Raw genomic sequence first — 19,224 nt, 5'->3', positions numbered from 1 at the left:
TCATAGTATAAGTCAATACTTTTTGGTAACCATGGATGAATGCATTTTTTATAAAGCTTAATGAACTAAATTGGCTAAACTAAAGTAAACTAAACTAGGCTAAAAGCTTTAATTCTAGGTATGTAATAGTTATAATTTTGTTTCACACTTGTCAAAATATGATAATTCATAATTAGATGAACTTTTAAAGACTATCATGGATGAAATGTCACGTCATGCGAATTTTATTCTAACGTTGACCTGTAATAATACTGATATTTATTTGTCCTTTAATGTTGAATATAATGATAAGAAAAATTGCATTTGTGTTTGACCTTATTGATTTTTAAAATAAATATTTCACCCATGATAATTAACATGATTTCCTTTAATGATAGCTTCGTAATAGATATCATCGTAAATATAAACCTATTAACAATTAAGCGACGAAACCAAACAACTCGAATTTCCACAATCATTCGAATTTTCAATCATCTTTGTATACAACGGTCTCTTATCTTCTATCTCGATACAATAATAGATTTCTTATTATTTTAATACAATGAATCTCTCCGGTTGCAAGCAAATCACATCTTTATCGTTGTATTATAACGTACATATAAATTACATCTTCATATTTGAAATTATACACACGTATGTATGTACTTATGTAAATTACACGATACTTATATTTTTAATTTGTAAGACTACGATCCACCTTTCTGAAATTGATTTATCTTTATTACAGTTGAATCTGGGTAACTCGAACCTCTATAAGACTACAATCTTGATCCCCTTTCGCTTCGCTGCGAGAACTTCTAGACGTCGAAATAAAATCGCAGATGCATTATTTTATCTCGGTAACTCGAACTTAGAACAGTCAGGCCTCTATTAGTCGAAGTGTTTATCTTTAAAAGTTGAATTTCTATTGCAACTCGAAGTGTAACCATAGTTATGCTATGTGTTGTAAGATATAAGAAGCCAGTTATTTCTATATTGTCTCCTTTCCTCCTATTTTTAGGATTGTCTGAAATAATGTAGAACGGATAACATAAGACCTACCCCTACTTCGTCGCTCTCCAACTACGTGTAAATCCGTGAAACTAATCTTTTCTTCGTCAGTCGTACACTTGCTATCATCTCCCGCATCTTTAACTTTTTATTTATGTACGTTGAATACGACGAATTCCAACCGGAAGTGCGAACTCTGAAATACTAACACTTTCTGAAAAGATGAATGTAATTGTACGTTCGTAAAAAAATTTCAGTATGTCGAATCTTTGTTTGTTAAATCTCTTTTACTTGGAAACTTTCGATAAGTCTATAATTCAAGGACTCCAGCTCTTCCTTTGTGGTTCGAATTACCGAGATTCGACTGTAACATGTAATTCTATAATCATAGAAATTTCTAAAAAAATGATAGGAAAATGTAGAATGAGTCACAGAGATGTACTTCATGAGCGAGTTCAATGCGAACACAATTAAAATGTAAATAAAGAGTGGCATGGGATTTTATGTATTCCCATAGAATATAGCAGATGTACATTGTACACGTCTGCTCATAAATCGTGTTAAATTATAATTCGTTAAGGCCAACCAGTGTTGGTCAACCAGTATGGCCAATCCGTGAGCATAAAATTTATCAGAAAGAAGAAATTTAACAAGTTTTATTTTCGGTGATTCACGTATGGGTCATGATGGGCCGAATTTACATATCCAATGACGCACCACTGTAATGGCGCGTAAAAGGAACGATGAGTATCTTATTGCAAGTATCGCAACATAATTCAAATATAAAGTCTTCCAAGAAGTTTTTTATCCACAAAATTTCATAATTTAAACCTGAAGTTTTACAGGAAACTTGTTGACGCGCTACGCACAGAATCTGCTTAATGTCTATGTATTACTGTATACGATGAGCAAATATTTCCTAATAATAAAATAGATGTCTGTTAATGTGTATCATGTTCGCATATACATATTTGTATATCAGTTTGTTAGCTGGGAAAGACGAGTAAACTCGTTGTTACATAAAGTTCTCAATTTCTTGGACATAATAATTTTGATATTTATGCATCTACAATTTTCTAATCGGCCATATTAAAAGTATTTCACTTTGTATGTTTTATATAATTTTTTTAAATAAAAGTAAGTTGTGTTTATTGACTTTCAATTCGATAATTATAAAAATTTCTGATTAAGAAATGGTTAGGTTGACAGGTTATAATGGTTGGTAACTGGTGGTAAAAGCGGAAAGGGGGCGATTCTACGCGAAAAAAGAAGTCGAAAATATAGAATAAAAATTTTTCGTTTGAGGCTTTGTTTTCAAGAAAATCGACTTTGAATTTTCGCTCGGTACGCGTGCGGTACGTTATAACGAATCTCACTGTAGATCGTTGTCTCGGTGGAAAAATTAAAACAAAAAGAATTAAAAAAAAGATTTTTATTCTATATTTTCGACTTCCTTTTTCACGTAGGATCACCCCCTTGCCGCTTGTACCACCAATTACCAACCACCCTGTATATTAAACGTTAAAAGTGTTTTGGTACAATTTAAACAATATTGTAATGTGTGGTATATTTTTTAATTTTGTTGATTAAATAGAATATGATTTATTAGATGGAATATGATATTCTTGTTACCGACTTGGGTCATTAGAGTAGTTTTATATTTCACTGGTAAATAGGAAAGAAATATTTACCGACTATGGCGCTTACATATACAATACGATGGAAAATGCATAAGGTAGAAATATAAATGATAACTCTTAACATGCAAGGCATCAACTTTCATCGAATGACAAATTATTCTTTGATTCTGACACATCTTGCGAAACTACCGAGCGACCTTCGTTTCTGGATACATTAACATACGTTCAAGATGTTTCATTTGTCTTTTCTGCCTCCGTATCTTTGTTATTTGCAGCAGTATAAAATAAGTATTATGTAAAGAGCGTTGTAAAAAGACAATTTTAGTATTCGAGTTTGTACTTTTTAAATTTCTGATCTCGTCGATATGAGGTGATAATATATGTATTTGAGAATCTTTGTTATCATGTTCTTATATCTTTACAACTAATCTATTAAAAAGCAGCATAACAAAATTATCAGTGATCTTGGAAACTAAAAAATAATTTTGTGATTCGAAATTTATAATTACAGTATCTTTTATGTAGAAATAAACAATTTTGTTATTAGTATTTTTCTTGTTCCTTTTTGTGCTGTAAAAAATATCGAAGCTATAAACTGACGAAATGCAAAGATTAGCAATGTAAATGTAATGGAGAAAGAACCGTATGAGATGTTGCCCGGAAAATTCGTGCCGATTTTCGGTAGGTGACATTAGAACAGGTTTGAATATATCAGAATGATCGAAAACAAATGACATGTGTACATATTCTAAAAGGTGATCTTTCAAACATCTTTAGAAAGAAATTTGGCTAGCAGACATTAATTTTTGTTACTTTCATACGCTCTTAAATATGGAAGGAAACAAAGTGCATTATAGGCATTTGATGCCTTTCTTCCACCGGAAGGGCAAAAATGCCGCACAAGCAACAAATAAGATACGCGCTGTTTATGCTGAAGGCGTTATAGCTGAAAGAATTATGCAGAGGTGATTTGCTAGGTTTAAAGCTGATGATTCTTGAAGATAAAGAACTCCCGGGTAGACCTTCCATACTGATGAAGATTAGATCAAAACTCTGATCGAGAATAACTCACGCTATACGACACGTGAATTAACAGAAATATTAAAAATATCAAAATCCACCATCCACGAGAATTTTGCGAAGCTTGACTATATAAACCATTTTAATGTATGAGTTCCCCACGATTTAACGGAAAAAAATCTGAATGATCGTATTTCCATTTGCAACTCGCTCGACACTCGACACCATTTTCGAAGTAAGTAGTGATGGGCGATGAAAAATGGATTATTTATAATAATGTTGAGTGGAGAAAATCTTGAGGAAAGCGGAACGAATCACCTTTAGCCACCCCAAAAGGCGGTCTTCGTCCAAAAAAAGCTATACCCTGTGTCTGGTGTTTCTACTAAACAACCAGACGATAAATTCGCAAAAGTATTGCTCGCAATTAGGCGAATTAAAAATAGCAGTTGAACAAAAACGTCCAGGCAACTAGCGAATCGGAAGAGCGTCGTGTTCCATCAGGACAATACACGGCCTCATGTGCCATTGTCTACTCGACAAAAGCCGTTGGAACTTGTTTGGGATGTGCTACCCCACTCACCGTATTCACCAGACATTGCGCCCTCAGATGTTCACCTTTCAGATCATTACAAAATTCCTTTAATGGTAAAAGCTTGAACTCTTTTGTCGATATAAAAAATCATATTGAAAATTTTTTCGTCGAAAAACCTGAGAAGTTCTGAAAGGATGAAATATTCAATTTGCGTGAAAGATGGAGAAAGGTTGTGGAACAAAATGGCACCTATGTAATTCAATCGTATACCGAAATTTAAATGTGCTGCATTTGAATTTTCCTTGAAAATCGGAACGAACTTTCCGGAAAACCTAATACATACATGCCCCCCGTTATTTCTAACGGCTCGAGGTAAACCACGATTGATTTTGCCTTTTTTTAATGAACCATGTGACGTAAAACGCAGAAGAAGAAGAAGAAGAGAAGAATATTAATGTTATAAAACCAGTTAGCTCGTCACTCGAAATAATAATATCGTGATCTTTTAACCTCCTATTTTTAAGCATGTCGGTTCATTTTTGTTATAAATAAATTATATCATATCTACATTTACATGGACCAATATTCTCTTAATTTAAATTGGTTCTTCTTCGTTAATATTTTATTCTATAACGCTTCAATTAATAGATTGATATACATATATTAATTATTACATATAACGTTAATACGTAACATTCACTTTAATTTAAAATTTAATTTAATAGAAAAATTATTACAATTAAATTAACTAAAATTAAGAAATAGAAATAGAAATTATAATCCAATAACGTCTTTTCTTCTTTTTTTTCATGCAGTTTAAATTTCTATTATCATTTATAATTTTATATCAGACACTCGGTTTTTTAATTATAATTTTCGCATTATATTAAACCAACGATAAAATATGAATTGAAAATTTCAGGCGCACTTAGACGGAGCTCTTTGGATCCTGGTGCCAGACGATTCTCTTTGGGTACACCCGCGATTCCTCATAGAGCTTCCGATGCTTGTCTAGATCCTGTGCACGCCGCCATCCTCTTCCGAGACGCGAGAGGGGTGAGTGTTAACTCTAATCTAAGTTTTTATAACTCGATGCTGGTTCATCAATGTTGATTTTCGTAATCTATTTCTATCTGCCAAGATCTTTATTGGGGATAAGTAATATATAGGGTGTTCCACATAAACTTGCAATAGTTGCGATATGTTCCATTCACATAGACTTGTGGATGTAAGAATGTAGAGCATCCATACAATATGCAGAGATATAGAAAATTTAAAAAAATACTCAAAATATTCACTGTAATACTTAGACTGCGGATGTTTATGGATTGACGAGATATTTAAAAGTGTAAAAATGTATAAAATGTAATGTAAATGTAAATATCCAAAGCATGGTATATTATGTTTATTAGTAGATGAAAGACACAGCTCTGTTTAAGTTCCATTCTTTTGATTAGCCTTCAGTTAATAACAATTTGAATTTATATGAACATCCATAACTCTAAATTCTAATAATTATAATAAATACGTATTTATTGGATAAAACAAATTCCTGTGTGGCTCCTATTTCTTTAATTATGGCCACAAAAATATGAAACTGAGTAAACAATATTTTATATATTTGGTAGAAAAGACCACGATCGAAAATTTTCACTTTAGATTGTTTTTTTTTTATATTTCGAGATCATTTTTTTATTACTTTTTAAATATTTTTATAGTATATAAGATAGTAAATAAATAATATAAATAGGTAAATAAATAGATAATGGTGAACAAGACGATTATTATTATACAATATGTGTAATTTATGATGGCTTTAAAGAAGAATGTCGGATAATATTTTGTCGGAAGGTGAAAGCGGATGAAGCCTTAGCGCATGAATTAATATTACGTACATAGATAACACCCATAAAATTATTCTTATTTTGGCGATTGAAGGCCGAGAAGTTCATGTATTTATCACATTAAGAAAATGTGTTAAATTAAATTGCCAACATTCATAGTGTTTTCTAATAAACTGAAAGCGAATAGAAATTTCGATATAAAGATTTTGTACGCTTTTGCTTTTCTGTAGATTATAGTCTATTGATACAAAGATAAAAGAAACGTTTCTCAGTAGATATTAATATCTTTCCATTATTTAGAGAATCAAATGTACGAGCATATTGAGGGCATATTAAAATATATAAAGTTTCATTAAAAAATATTAGTGAGCTCGAAACTCAATTAATTTGAATCAATTAATTATTATTAAATATAATAATGAAAATAATAGTAATAATTATCTATCCTATTCAATCGCATTAATAGAAATGTTTTAACTATGCTGATGCTTTCCAAGATCAACTTCTCTTATATCTTTTCTTTTTATATTCAACTATGTTAATAGGCTCTATGCCTTTATTAGAAATTAGTATTAGAAATTTATACGCGAATAACATGATAATTGTCTGAAAAACGACACCTCAGAGTCATAAAATAAACATGACATGTGCATTATTTTAATAAAAAAAAAAAGTAGTCGCTGATAATAATCCTAGAAAGTTGACGTGATTTTAGATAATAAAACAACATTCAACCGTGCAAGTTAAATGGAACATCTCATATATCTAAAGACTGAGTTCAAAGCGTATTGACTTCTTAGCTCTCGTATGCTTTAATTATTAATTTAAGTTGTATTTAGTTGAAGACGATTAATGTAAAACAACGATATACAAATATTTTTTTCACTTCTTTCTCGTTCTCCCTGATACAAGCTTCTTGCAGCGGTAAATTTTCATTATCACGCATTCCATGCGAGATAAGAAGCTCATGTTTGCAAGACGACGATATCCAATATCTGCATCGCGTTACGCGTCTATGGTGTCCTTAGGCTATGGTTTTCGCACAAGGTTGCTGGATAACTAACGGAACATAAACAAAATGTTCGCAAGTCGTTTATTTTTTTTGTCTTTCCCTCTACTCTAACTCATTATACATATGTAAAGCATTTGTATATATCGTCCGACGAAACGCGAGAAGAATCTAGGTCACAATGAAAGCTTGGAACATAAGAGAGAGGGAAATTCAATAGAATCGTATAGAAAAGAAGTAACGTTCTTCTCATAGGTGCTTTATCATATTAGAGAAATGGGACAAGGTTATCCTTTCTGCTTATGTATCTAGTCAAATGAATGAGATACGCGACAAACTCATAAATGAAAAGTTACCAATTTGATACATAAATTGTTCGTTAATGATTTTGCTTTTTCTCTTACCAACTAAACACATACATAAAGTTGTAATGGTCGGTAAGTAGTATCTGGCAGTTGGTAAAGATGATACCTACGACATTTTGATAATGTTTCTTAAGTGATGGAACCACTATTCTTTCTACGTTATCGACGCTAGTTTAAGTTCATTTTTATCGATATTTGTTAACATGCAGTTGATTTTCTTCTCTGCATTTTTTATTTCATGTTCAATTTTAATATCATTTTTAATATTACCGATTTACCATAGAATAGTACATACTACAAGCACATACAATACTACAACATTAATAGTGCAAGAAATTTGAACTATATATAATTATGAAATAATGAATGAGATATAGGATACTATACGGTTGTATAAACAGGTGTGGAAACTCCGGTGGAGGGAGCTCTTAATGTCGGGAATTGTGTTTTACAGATCGGCCGTCATTGAGTGCTACAGTCGAGAAGTTAGCATTTTGTATTTAGCGCCATCCTTTGGTGAAAGCATCGAAGGTAAAAAATATAAATTAAACCACTAAGCTTACTCAATGACTGAACTAAATAACTTTTCACAATTCTTTACCATTAATTTAAGGCAAATATATATATACAGAAAATTGTACTTTAAATGAATTAATTACGAACTATTATTAAATATGTATTATTTTCAACGAAAAATTTAACAAAATCACAACTTCCAAATCAAATATGCATACATATATTTAATATGTTTAAATTTGACGTGTATATTGGAAAGTAAATTTGTTTTTAATTTTCTTAAATTCGTTAAAAAATTGTGTAACTATTAGCTCTATCTGTAATACATGTAAATGTCACTTCCAAAGTATACATGATTGAAACATTTCAATATTATTAACTTCAATATTATTTTTATTGTAAAAGCAAAATTATAGTGTAATTTTAGACTTTACAAAGGTTTTTAATAATGAAAAAAATATTTATATTATATAACATTTATCAGACATAAGTTAGATATAAAATAATAAAAGTATAATTACAATAATCGTATATGTAAGACAGAAATTGGTATCTATTATCATTATCGCTTTTTCTTTCCACGCCGAAGACAGAGAAGAAAGGTTCTGACTACTTTTACACGATGGCGTTACGCAACGAATCCTAACTTGTCAATTGAAGCGCCGTATTGCGGACAAATTAAGAAACATTTTCCGATCTGTATATATGGCCGTGGCTGAGGCTAAGTCTTATAGGCATAAGACAGATCAGGATATGTTTCTCAATTTGTTCGCAGTAAAATGCTTCAATCGATTTGTGAAGCTTTGTCGTACAGCGCAACCTCGTGTTTTCAATCTGTAGCACGACCGTACACAACATTTTCTGTGTCACACGAAATATTCTATAGTTACTTTAAATATATTCTGAAAAATTATGAAAAGTACTTTACTTCAGTTTCATTTATTTTCTTTACTGCTTTATTGCTTTCACCGAAGAATGGCGTTAAATGTAAAAGTTTAAACGCTATGGATAGTTGCCGATTTGCAAAGCGCATCTTACGGTCATGATCACGACATTAAGGCTGAATGCACATAAGCGATATTTTACCGCGGGATCTCGCTATGACCATATAGCTGTCTTTATTGTTCTTAATAAGAAAACAAAGAAAGAAATATGATCACAGCGAGATCATATAGTAAAATGTCGCATGTGCATGTAAGAGTCTCCGTTACCCCCACTACGGAAGTTGTCAGACTTATATGCCGTGTGTACATATACGATCGTGGGACAGGGTATGTATTGTATATATATGAAAAATGTTACGGTTATATATCGTCTATGCTTATATTTAGGAAACATATGTAAAGAATGTGTTTTTATCGAAACTCTATCATGACTTTAAATATAGAATCGAAGATTGTACGATTTGTTAAGGTGTATTCTTGGAGCTTCGTCAAATATGCGTCGTGGAAAGGGTGCAAAAATTTGCTACCAGTAATATATAAGTTTACGAATAGTCGTGAAAAACATTGCCGGATAATGTAAGACACATGTTCTTCACTCTCTATTCTTATTCCCGCAACTTTTTATTCCTCTCATTTTCATTCTTCTCGTTACTTTTCTTCTTCGTGTTCTTATTTTTATTTACAAAAATTGGATGCCCAAAGCTCTTCGAAAATCCCTTTTATTTACTCGAATTGTTTTTTATTTCTAACCACGAAATATATACCTAAAATTTATTTATTTTCATTTACTTGCTTACTTTAACTCCCTATAACATGACATAACTTGAAAATTACATCATTTAGTACATTCGTTACAATAGTTTATAATAGTAATAATAGTACAATAGTATTTATATATATAAATCTGTCCTTTTAAATATTATTTCTATTATTAATATTATTATATTAAATATTTATTATTGTCATATTTTCTTCTATTATTACTATATTATCACGTCAGTAACAATTATTAAAACCTATCACTCATACTAGAATCAGAAACATTTTGTTGCAGCATAAATTCTGTCCGCCTCTTTATTTATATGTATAAGTAGGTTATCAAAGTTATAATTAAGCTGCAGGTTTTTATGCAAATTTAGAATTTTATAAACACAACTGAAGAAACAAAATTTAGATAGAAATTTGCTTTAACTATTAAAAATTATATCGAATACTTTACTTTGTATATTTTATATATTATAGATATGTAATTCGCACACCTTTAAATTTTATACAAATGAATAAAAATCCGCAAACTAGTTATAATAAATGTAACATTGCTACCTAAGTCGATATAAACCGTGTTCCTAGAGGTTATACAAGATACATTATTCCCACTATTTCTATTGGTCTCTTAATAGCGGGGCATTCAGAAAGGTTTTATACTGACAAATATCGCTTAGAATAGATCGAATAGATCTTCATTCTTTACATGCAAAACGATTTGGCTAGAAGAAATTAAATAATTTTAAGATCGTAAAAATGCAGTAAATATAAATAAATTCCAAGATGTTCGTAACAAAATAACATAACGTGTAAATACGAATGTTAATTGAATTTATAGAAGATTTACTCTAGCAGATAGAACATATACAGCGATTTAATAGTAATCAACCGTATTTTTTATAAGCAAAGAAAAATCTGCTTATATAGAAGATCTAATTACAGCTCTGAAAAGAAAGTGAAATATTTAGGCAAATTATATATGTATCTCCGCACGTACATACACACACATACGTGTTGAAATTCGAATAAGTTCTTTGTTTTGTATCACTTTCTCTTATTCACGTTGCATTTATGGCACATGCCCCTACGCTTATCTGAAACCTTATCGCTCGTGTATCCATAGTTGAACGACAACTACACACGATAAAGAGTGTTTACAGTCTGCGCTATGAACGTAGTTAAATACATACCATACATATGTATGTCATAATCTCAATATGAATAGACTTTCGGGTACAGTTACTCATAAATTCTTACAAATCATGCGAACCACCAAAGGTATTATAAAATTATGAAAGGGATTAAAAATCTAAATAAAATTTATGATATCTACGTACAATGTACTTAAATACTTCGAAAGATACGCTCTATCGATAGCGTGTTATAGGAAAAAATATACAGAAAAATCTATTTACTATAGACTTCCAACGGAGATAATTTCGCAGGTCATATCTTAAATCGATTTGACTATCAAGCGATTCAAAAAAACAAATTTGTTTGCCGCAAGCGTTATCTATTACTCATCGTGTACCAAAGCTGTATAATTTGCATGATAAGGTCCGTTTTTACCGCGTCCTTTTTAGATGTACCGATGTTCGTGAAGTATAAAGTATAAACGAATAGAAACGGTTCGTAATCTGCATGCTGAAGTTTAAGCAGACATCAATTTCACTTGTTCACATTCAATCACACTTGTGAAACAGCCTTTGCGCGAGCTACTATAATCGTTGTTTTGCCGCGAAATTTTAGTATTCGTTATGTAACTCACGAATTCTAGGAAATTTTGATTTGTCAAATATTTATTGCTATATATTTTCAGAAAATTGTTGCCCTCTCAGTTTTTCATTTTTATTGCGTTTTTTTAACCGATACTCTGATATTTTGATACTTGTATAATTTTTATAATATTTACAAGTTTTGATCAAGTTTTTCGCAGAAAATGACGAGCTTGTTTTTATTATTTTACTTAAGAATATGAGTAGGATGTTTTATGGTTTTAGAATGTATGTATCTATGTTTCGTAGGAACATTTTGGTTCTTGGTTTCGGAATCATTTTGGTAGAGTACGGTAATGGTTGTTATAGATATCGAAACTGTATTTAATTTTATATTATTGTATATTCTATTCTTTTTTTATATAAATTATCAATAACTACATAAGGGAGATTCATAATATGTAAATACATTTCTTTTTTTCTCCCAAAAAGATATCCATCTTACAGTTTCAAAAACATGATGTATTTAACGAGATCGAAATTTTCAGAAATGTGATATATTCTTGCGTTCCGTATAACATATAATGAAAAACGATTTCCATAGTAAAAAGAAATAATTCTCCTGCAAAGATTTACTATTTATCACGATTAATCATACTTAGAATTTATTACCTTTTAACGATGAAGATATTTTTAACTTTCCAATTAAATTCGATACTCGATTATATTATTTATTGCTTCACATATTGATTTTGTCAGTCCTAACTGACCAACCTTGCTATACTCTTAAAATTTGGGTCATCAATCAACCATATACATTATAGATATATTATACATATCTATTATATATATTATATACATCAAATTAGTCTCATAAGTCTTACCGTATTAGCCATAATCTATATACGTAAATATTATTGCAAGTTCTTTAGAGCGACAAAAGACGCACACGGATCAGTGACAGAATAATCAACGTAAATGAAGATTCACGCGGCGCACGTGACTTTCCCAGGGAAAGAAACAGAAAGTCCGTGAAATTGCATCGGTTGAGTGTCGCGCGCGCATACGAGCCGATGCGCCGTAAATTTCCGACACAACGTGTCGCGGACTCCGCCGCGCCGGCTTGAAAGCCGATCCAGTTTGCAACGAGCGACCGCGCTGGTGTTGTCCGCGACACTAAAATCCTCGCCCCCCCTCCGACTTTGTACAATCTCATCACAAGTCGATTTAAATCAGCCTAAATTGTCCACGAGGAACATTTTCGTGTTACTTTCGAGTAACGATATTTTACATATATTGTATTACTTTCGTTATATGTACAATGTACGTCCTGAAATGTTCAACCGATTAAGTTCAGTTCTCGATGAGACAACGAAGAAACTAAATACTCGTTTTGTTAATCAATGAACAAAAGACAATTCTTGTATTCGACGATGTGACGATGAACAGTAACAGTGATTTAGGTCAGTGTAGTTCAAGGTGAATTTGATCGTGAGTCTAGTCAAGTGTGAGAACCAGTTTTCCCGAGTTTCCTCTCATACGTTACGTTGAAACTTGGTAGATAGGTCGATAGTTGGTAGCCTGTAATTCGACACGTAACATCCGCTACCACCACCGGAAACTTGACAAAACATAAATGACTTTGAACTTTGAGGTTGGATCTTCGTCAAACACTTCGCCTCGTAATTCTAACCTTACTATGATCTTCAAATCTTTTCGTATCTCAATTTTCGATGTTTCAACGAGTAAAACGGTTTCTACGCTTTCTAACGAACAGTAATTTCAGCATAATATTGAAACGATAAATCATGTATATATATCAATAGTTTAACTTTCATATAGCTTTTGAAATTTTCTTCAAATTTGAAGAATTTTTGGTTGAGTTTGATATGAATCCAATAGGCAGGGTTAAAATTATTTGGAACAGTCTGTTTCGTATCGTTGAATAGAGTGCAGAGGAAAGTTTCCGATTTGCGAAAGAAGGAGCGAATAAATTGCCCCTTCGAGCTGATAAGAGCCAGAGCGTCGTCAGAGTGACAGCATGCGACGATGCGCTAGGTCAGTGTTGGTATTGAATTCGTGCAGGATCAAAGACCGTTGCGAATGTTTCCTTCTAGATAGAAACATTACCGCGAACGCTGTTGCGGGCCTCGTTACCGATGGACAGCCACGCCACGACAATGACGAACACTTGTTGCTAAAGGCTAGAGACGTGTGTCGAACGAATACCTGCTCCCGTTCTTCTCTGACATTGTTTCCTATTGGAATTATTGCACTCGTGAGGGTAGCACACAGTCTGCTATTTCACTCGTGAAGTAATGAAACTTTCCTCGGATATTGTCAGTCCCGGATGAATAGAGTGAATTAAGGTTTTCTTATTGATAGGGAATTTCGCTCGATATATGTACGTTCGATTATGTATGTAGATTTAACTAAATTCAAATTTTCTGGTTACTCTTGTAGGTATTGGATAGTCATTAGTCACATACATACGTACATCCAAATTTTTTTAATGAAAAATATTCCTAATCGAGAACTTCTGAATGAAGTTTTAAAATTCTGAATGAATTTAGATTTTTTATTCTGAACATAAAATCGCGTTATAATTCAAAATTTTGTTAATGATCCTATAAATTCCTGATAAGGTTGGTGATTTATAGTTAGATAACTTAATTTTCTTTCGTATGTTTTTTGAAAATTATACATGTCAAAAATTTCCTTAATATTGTAGAAGTTTGGCATTTTATAAATTTGTTTCTTGGAGAAGTTTAATATATTTAGAAGAACTTTAATATCTATGATATTGATGTAAATTTTGAGTGACGCTCTCTATACGTTTTATATTCACTTAACACGATGACGTACATAATGGTTCTCTCTAGTCCTGATAATTAATTACCGTACATTTATCTTTATGTGACTGACCATGTTTACTGTGATCGGTTTTGTAAATATTTTCATCAGGCAAATATGTTTAGATTATTGTTTGACGATGCTCGCATCTTCAAACAATATTCACATCTCTCTGGCAGATGGCTCACGATTCTCGCAATAAATTCCGCTATTATAAGAATATCGGTCATCATCCAAAACGCTCGTTAGGATAATATACTGATGCTGGGAAAATTCACGTGACCAATGTTTACCACACAAACTATATTTTCATTTTCGTACAATTCTGTACGTTTATTTTCAAATTTAATCATCTTTCCGTGTTTGGATCTTTATGATAATACGTAATAACTTTTCATGTTCATGTGTGCAAAGACCACATTTCTTAGCTTTTTAACTTTGCCAATTTATCTGTGAAATCATCATTTTTTTTTTTTAAACGAACATAATTCTTCGTATCGTTTATCCAAAACTAAATAATTTTCGTTATAGGCTGTGTTAATATTTTTAGTGGCGAATTCATTAAGATTAGAAAATAATCATTTCCTTTTCCTAAACACAGAATCAAGGGACTAAAAATCAAATAATTATTTGGTAAACCAAAAAAATAGGTTAATAGCTTCAAATAAATAAAGTAAAGGTACTAACAAAGGGAATAGTGAATTATGTATCGTAGAATCAGAATGATGTGTGCGTGATCTAAAATGTCACGTTCATAGACAATGATTCTCGTGTCATTTACACTATTTTACACGGCTTTAAGTATTACTTACATTAACGGAATTTTTGCGTAGCTGTCCCATTTAAATCCAGTCTTTTCACAAATTGTACGTCCGTGCAACTATATTTGTCAACGAAAGAAAACTAAACTACAACAATGTACGAACAGGCTTAACGATGGTTAACATTGATAATCTTTATTTGTTAATTGCTTGAATTTGTTTAATTTTCTCGTAGCAAAATAAATTTATTTAAAATGTATTATATACATACATATATATGTATGTATATCGTGGAAATAATTTATAATACATTTATTTACTTATTTAATTTTAGAAATTTAAAAAAATAAAAATAAATTTTAGAAATAGAAATTTAGATATTTAAATGAATTCAATTATTACTAAAAAATGAATATTCGTAGCAAATAGAGTTTGTTTTAATGGATAAGTATAGCGATATTTATATTTAGAAATAAATGCTTCGTAGTAAATTTAAAACCGTGTGAATAGACGGTCCACGCTATTTCTAATAATTTATAGCTATTTGATCGATTGGTGGTTAGTATGTTTCATGGTCGATCGTGGTTGAATACACGCCAAAAACAAGAGGTACCTTGTATTTTTAGAATCATTTCATTTGCGCCTTTTTAAGCTCGAAGTCAACGAAAATTTATCATGATACAATAGTGTCAAATCAACAGTTGTGTGGAACACAAATTCCTACTAATAAATAAAATTCAATATTCCTCCTCTTCTTCAGAATTTAGAATATTTCGTCTTTTTTCTTTGAGAGGTGTAATCATAAGTATGTTAATTATGAAATTAACTTGGAATTATTTTTACCTTTCACCGCAAAAAATTTTATTTCGAAATTTTAGATTATTAATAAGATTTTCTTAGAATTTATTAAATTACTTCATTTGAGAAAAATTATAAGATTTTGAAAAGTTCTGACATTTTGCTTTTTTCCGATATTTACTTTGCTTAAACATTCTTAATAAAGAGTAAAAAATTGAAGAGTTGAAAGAAACTTTTAACAAGTATTATAGTTCACCGATGATCAAGTGTTAATTCCGATAACGTCGAACTTTTTAAGCAAATTTCATAAAATTCACAATGAATTTTAATACATTAACGAAGCGGAAAAATTGATTATTTCCGCTAATAATAACAAATTTACCATTAAATATTAATTTTAAAAAGAATAAAGAAGATACACTAAACTCCTGTGTTATATTTTGATATACTTTTTGATATATTTGGTAGACAATTCATTCGCATATTTCTAAGTATATATAAATGTAAACAAAATCAAATCTGGTTCTAGTAAAATTCAACATAAAAAAAGCTACACCGATCTAACGTAACCATTGGATCCTAGGAAATCGAACACAATCGAGAAGTTTGGTACTTATACTATCATAACATTACAGTACTCTTGATATTACAACATGGTTCGAACTGTTCTACAAAGCCTTGGCATGTCTTCAGGAACTCTCTTTGTGGCGCTAATGGCACAGAAAAAATAGACAGTATTTATATCGATCGATCTCCGAGCTGTTTCGTAGTACATACATATTTGCGAATTATCCGATAGAAACGCAATAACCATAAGAAGAATTTAATTAAAAACAAAGAATTTATTTAAAAACGATCATTCATTTTATTCATTTTATTGTATATTTCTAAAGAGATACTGGAAGTTACGCATATTATCATATCCTGCAATTTCAAATTTTATTAACTTATCGTAACAAACGATTCGTTTACCATAATTACTAGTTCTTAGATTGCAGGTAGAAATAAAAAAGTTTTAATCAATCGGGCAGTTAAGGTGGAGAAATGGCACAAGTGACAAAATATTTAATTTAAGAAACCTGCATAGGTATAATTCGTGAATAAAGTTAATTTTCAATAAAAGTACGATAGAAAAATCTGTGTGCTTCGAAATATTAAATTATACATTAACAATATATTGTTCAATTGTGGAAAAAAACAATAACCGAAAGAAAATTAAAACGAGATTTCTTCGTATACTTCACGTTTGAATAACTCTGAATATTTTTCTCAAATTTGATTAAATGTGAAGTGTCAGAATATAAATCTCTCTTTTAATTAAATTAAATTCGTATAAATTTGGTTGTTTACAAATAATACATACTGCTTTTCTTTTTTACGTAATTAGACCGCACACATGCATACTTATAAAAATACTGTGTATGTTTATATACTTGTAAAATATTTAGAGATTGAAAACTGAAAGAAACATATAATATATTCGGAGATACATGTATAAAATATTCAAGTATAGCACCCATTTATAATATTTAATTTAATATGTTTGATTCCGTTTTATAATTATGCTAATAAAAATATGAATTTCTATAAACATCTACGATCCAGTTATAACAAATTTTTGTATTCGTAATGAAACCTTCTAGATAAATATAAATTTCAGATATTTATGTTTATATCTATGTCGTATCATTTTGAGGAAAGAATGTACTTCATTTATATCGTACAAAACCCTTGAATTATATGTATTTATTTCCTCTTCTAAGAAAAGAAAATCCAGACTTTTAATTTTCTTAATCATACATTAGTCTGAATTTTGAATTCTCCCTCAAAGCGGAAGAACTGTTATATTCGTCGATATTTTGAAAACTCACCGCGTTTCGCAGCAGAAATTCCATTGGTGAAATAAGCACGTTGATCGTGATCGTTGGCGCCTACCTCGTCCTATCTTGCGTTCGTTTATTGTGCTTGTTATATACGTGTATTTTGTTCGGCAATCTACTCTACGGTATCACTATTCTTGGCACGGATCGAATGAGTCTGTCTCGTTTGTCTCGTCTGTATATGTATGTTGGTTAAAAAGAAGAAAAAAAGAAAGAGTTACGCCCATGGAAAGAAAAGAAGGCACCCAGTGATTGGTGATTCACGGAAAACACCGGTTTCTCTCATGATTATCGCTTGTCGGTAGTTGTCGGTATTTTTGTATGAATTCTTTTGAGTTTTCCTGCAGCGGTGTACGCAAGTTTCCAGCTGGATATTATATATTTTTTACTTTATATTTCAATATTATATTTCAATATTATATTATATTTCAAATATAATCGCGATATTTGGAAGAATATTAACTAATATTGCGTATAAGGGCATGGCAACGAAAAGAAAACGTTAAAAGAAATATGTAAGCGCTTTTGTAATATAGTTATATAACACTAGTTGAAATTCTTTAAAATATGGCTTTTAACGTATAAAGTGAAAAATCTGTTTGATCACAAACTTTTGTCTGCTATTAGATGCTGGCTTGTACTCATCTGCGTGTTAACTATCTCATTCCTTGTTTTTAGCTTAAGCTTTTTACATTTTTTATGTTTTCTTGGATTTTATTTATGATGTATAGCATATTGGAAAACACGTTATTGCGTGTTTGGAATATGTCTCTGCGTGTCGATAAATATTGGCATTGGTATTGCGTAGAGTAGCGTTGCGTGGGTATTCATAATGGAAGACATAGACCAGATTCTACCTTTTCTCGACAGAAATAGGGATATTGTTAAAAACTTGGAATTAACTTAGGTGCTGGGAATTATTTTTAGACATATTTTGTGTATATTATAAGTACAGTATATATTATGTTTCTTTCTTTTTATAAGAAAATTTATTTAAGATTCTACCTAAGTACTACTTTTATGTTTACAATAAGTGTATATAGAATTTAAATTATAAATATCATACGTGCTTCTATGCAAACATTATGATGTTATAGTCGTTTTTTTTCCATTTTCTTTTCATAAATAAGAGACATATGTGTATTAGAACAACCAGTAATTAATCAAAAGTATAACATATTAATATTACATAATGTTTTCTTCTTCGTCACTGCTAAACACCACTAAGCGGAGGCGTTTCTTTTCTGGTTTCATCTAAACATCCTCATCTTTTGAGCTTTGTTAATTCATGTATGATTTCATCACGATGATCTGTTAGCCGTGAAAATATCATCGACTTTTTGTCAGGAAATTTTCGAGTTGCTGCTTCCCTTTAGCGAAAAAGCTTTTGAGAGCGAAGGATTGATATTCTATGAATTAATAATAAATCGAAAATTTCAATATTTCAAACTTTCGTAAGCAAATCGCAGACAACGCACACGCTTCCTCGAGTGAAAAGCATCGAATGCACTTAAAAATTCTCATTACGTGCTGTTTTGTATTGGGATTTCCCCTGTTCTCTACCCATGTTACAGCAAAACTGTGTTGTAGGA

At 30.9% G+C, this 19,224-nt stretch overlaps 1 protein-coding gene across 1 annotated transcript in view; it reads left to right on the top strand.

Moving 5' to 3' along the window:
• The window catches only part of LOC117216217 (serine-rich adhesin for platelets), a 133,394-nt gene that overhangs the window by 87,235 nt on the left and 26,935 nt on the right, over positions 1 to 19,224 (top strand). Inside the window, exon 8 of the mRNA XM_033462788.1 lies at positions 5,105 to 5,238. Coding sequence (XP_033318679.1) covers positions 5,105 to 5,238 — 134 coding nt within the window. The remainder of the gene's footprint in view (positions 1 to 5,104; positions 5,239 to 19,224) is intronic.

This window comes from Bombus bifarius, unplaced genomic scaffold (assembly GCF_011952205.1).
Source record: "Bombus bifarius isolate JDL3187 unplaced genomic scaffold, Bbif_JDL3187 scf7180000010252, whole genome shotgun sequence".
Taxonomy (NCBI): domain Eukaryota; kingdom Metazoa; phylum Arthropoda; class Insecta; order Hymenoptera; family Apidae; genus Bombus; species Bombus bifarius.
Note: the sequence above shows the minus strand (reverse complement) of the source record. Positions and strands in the feature narration are given on the sequence as shown.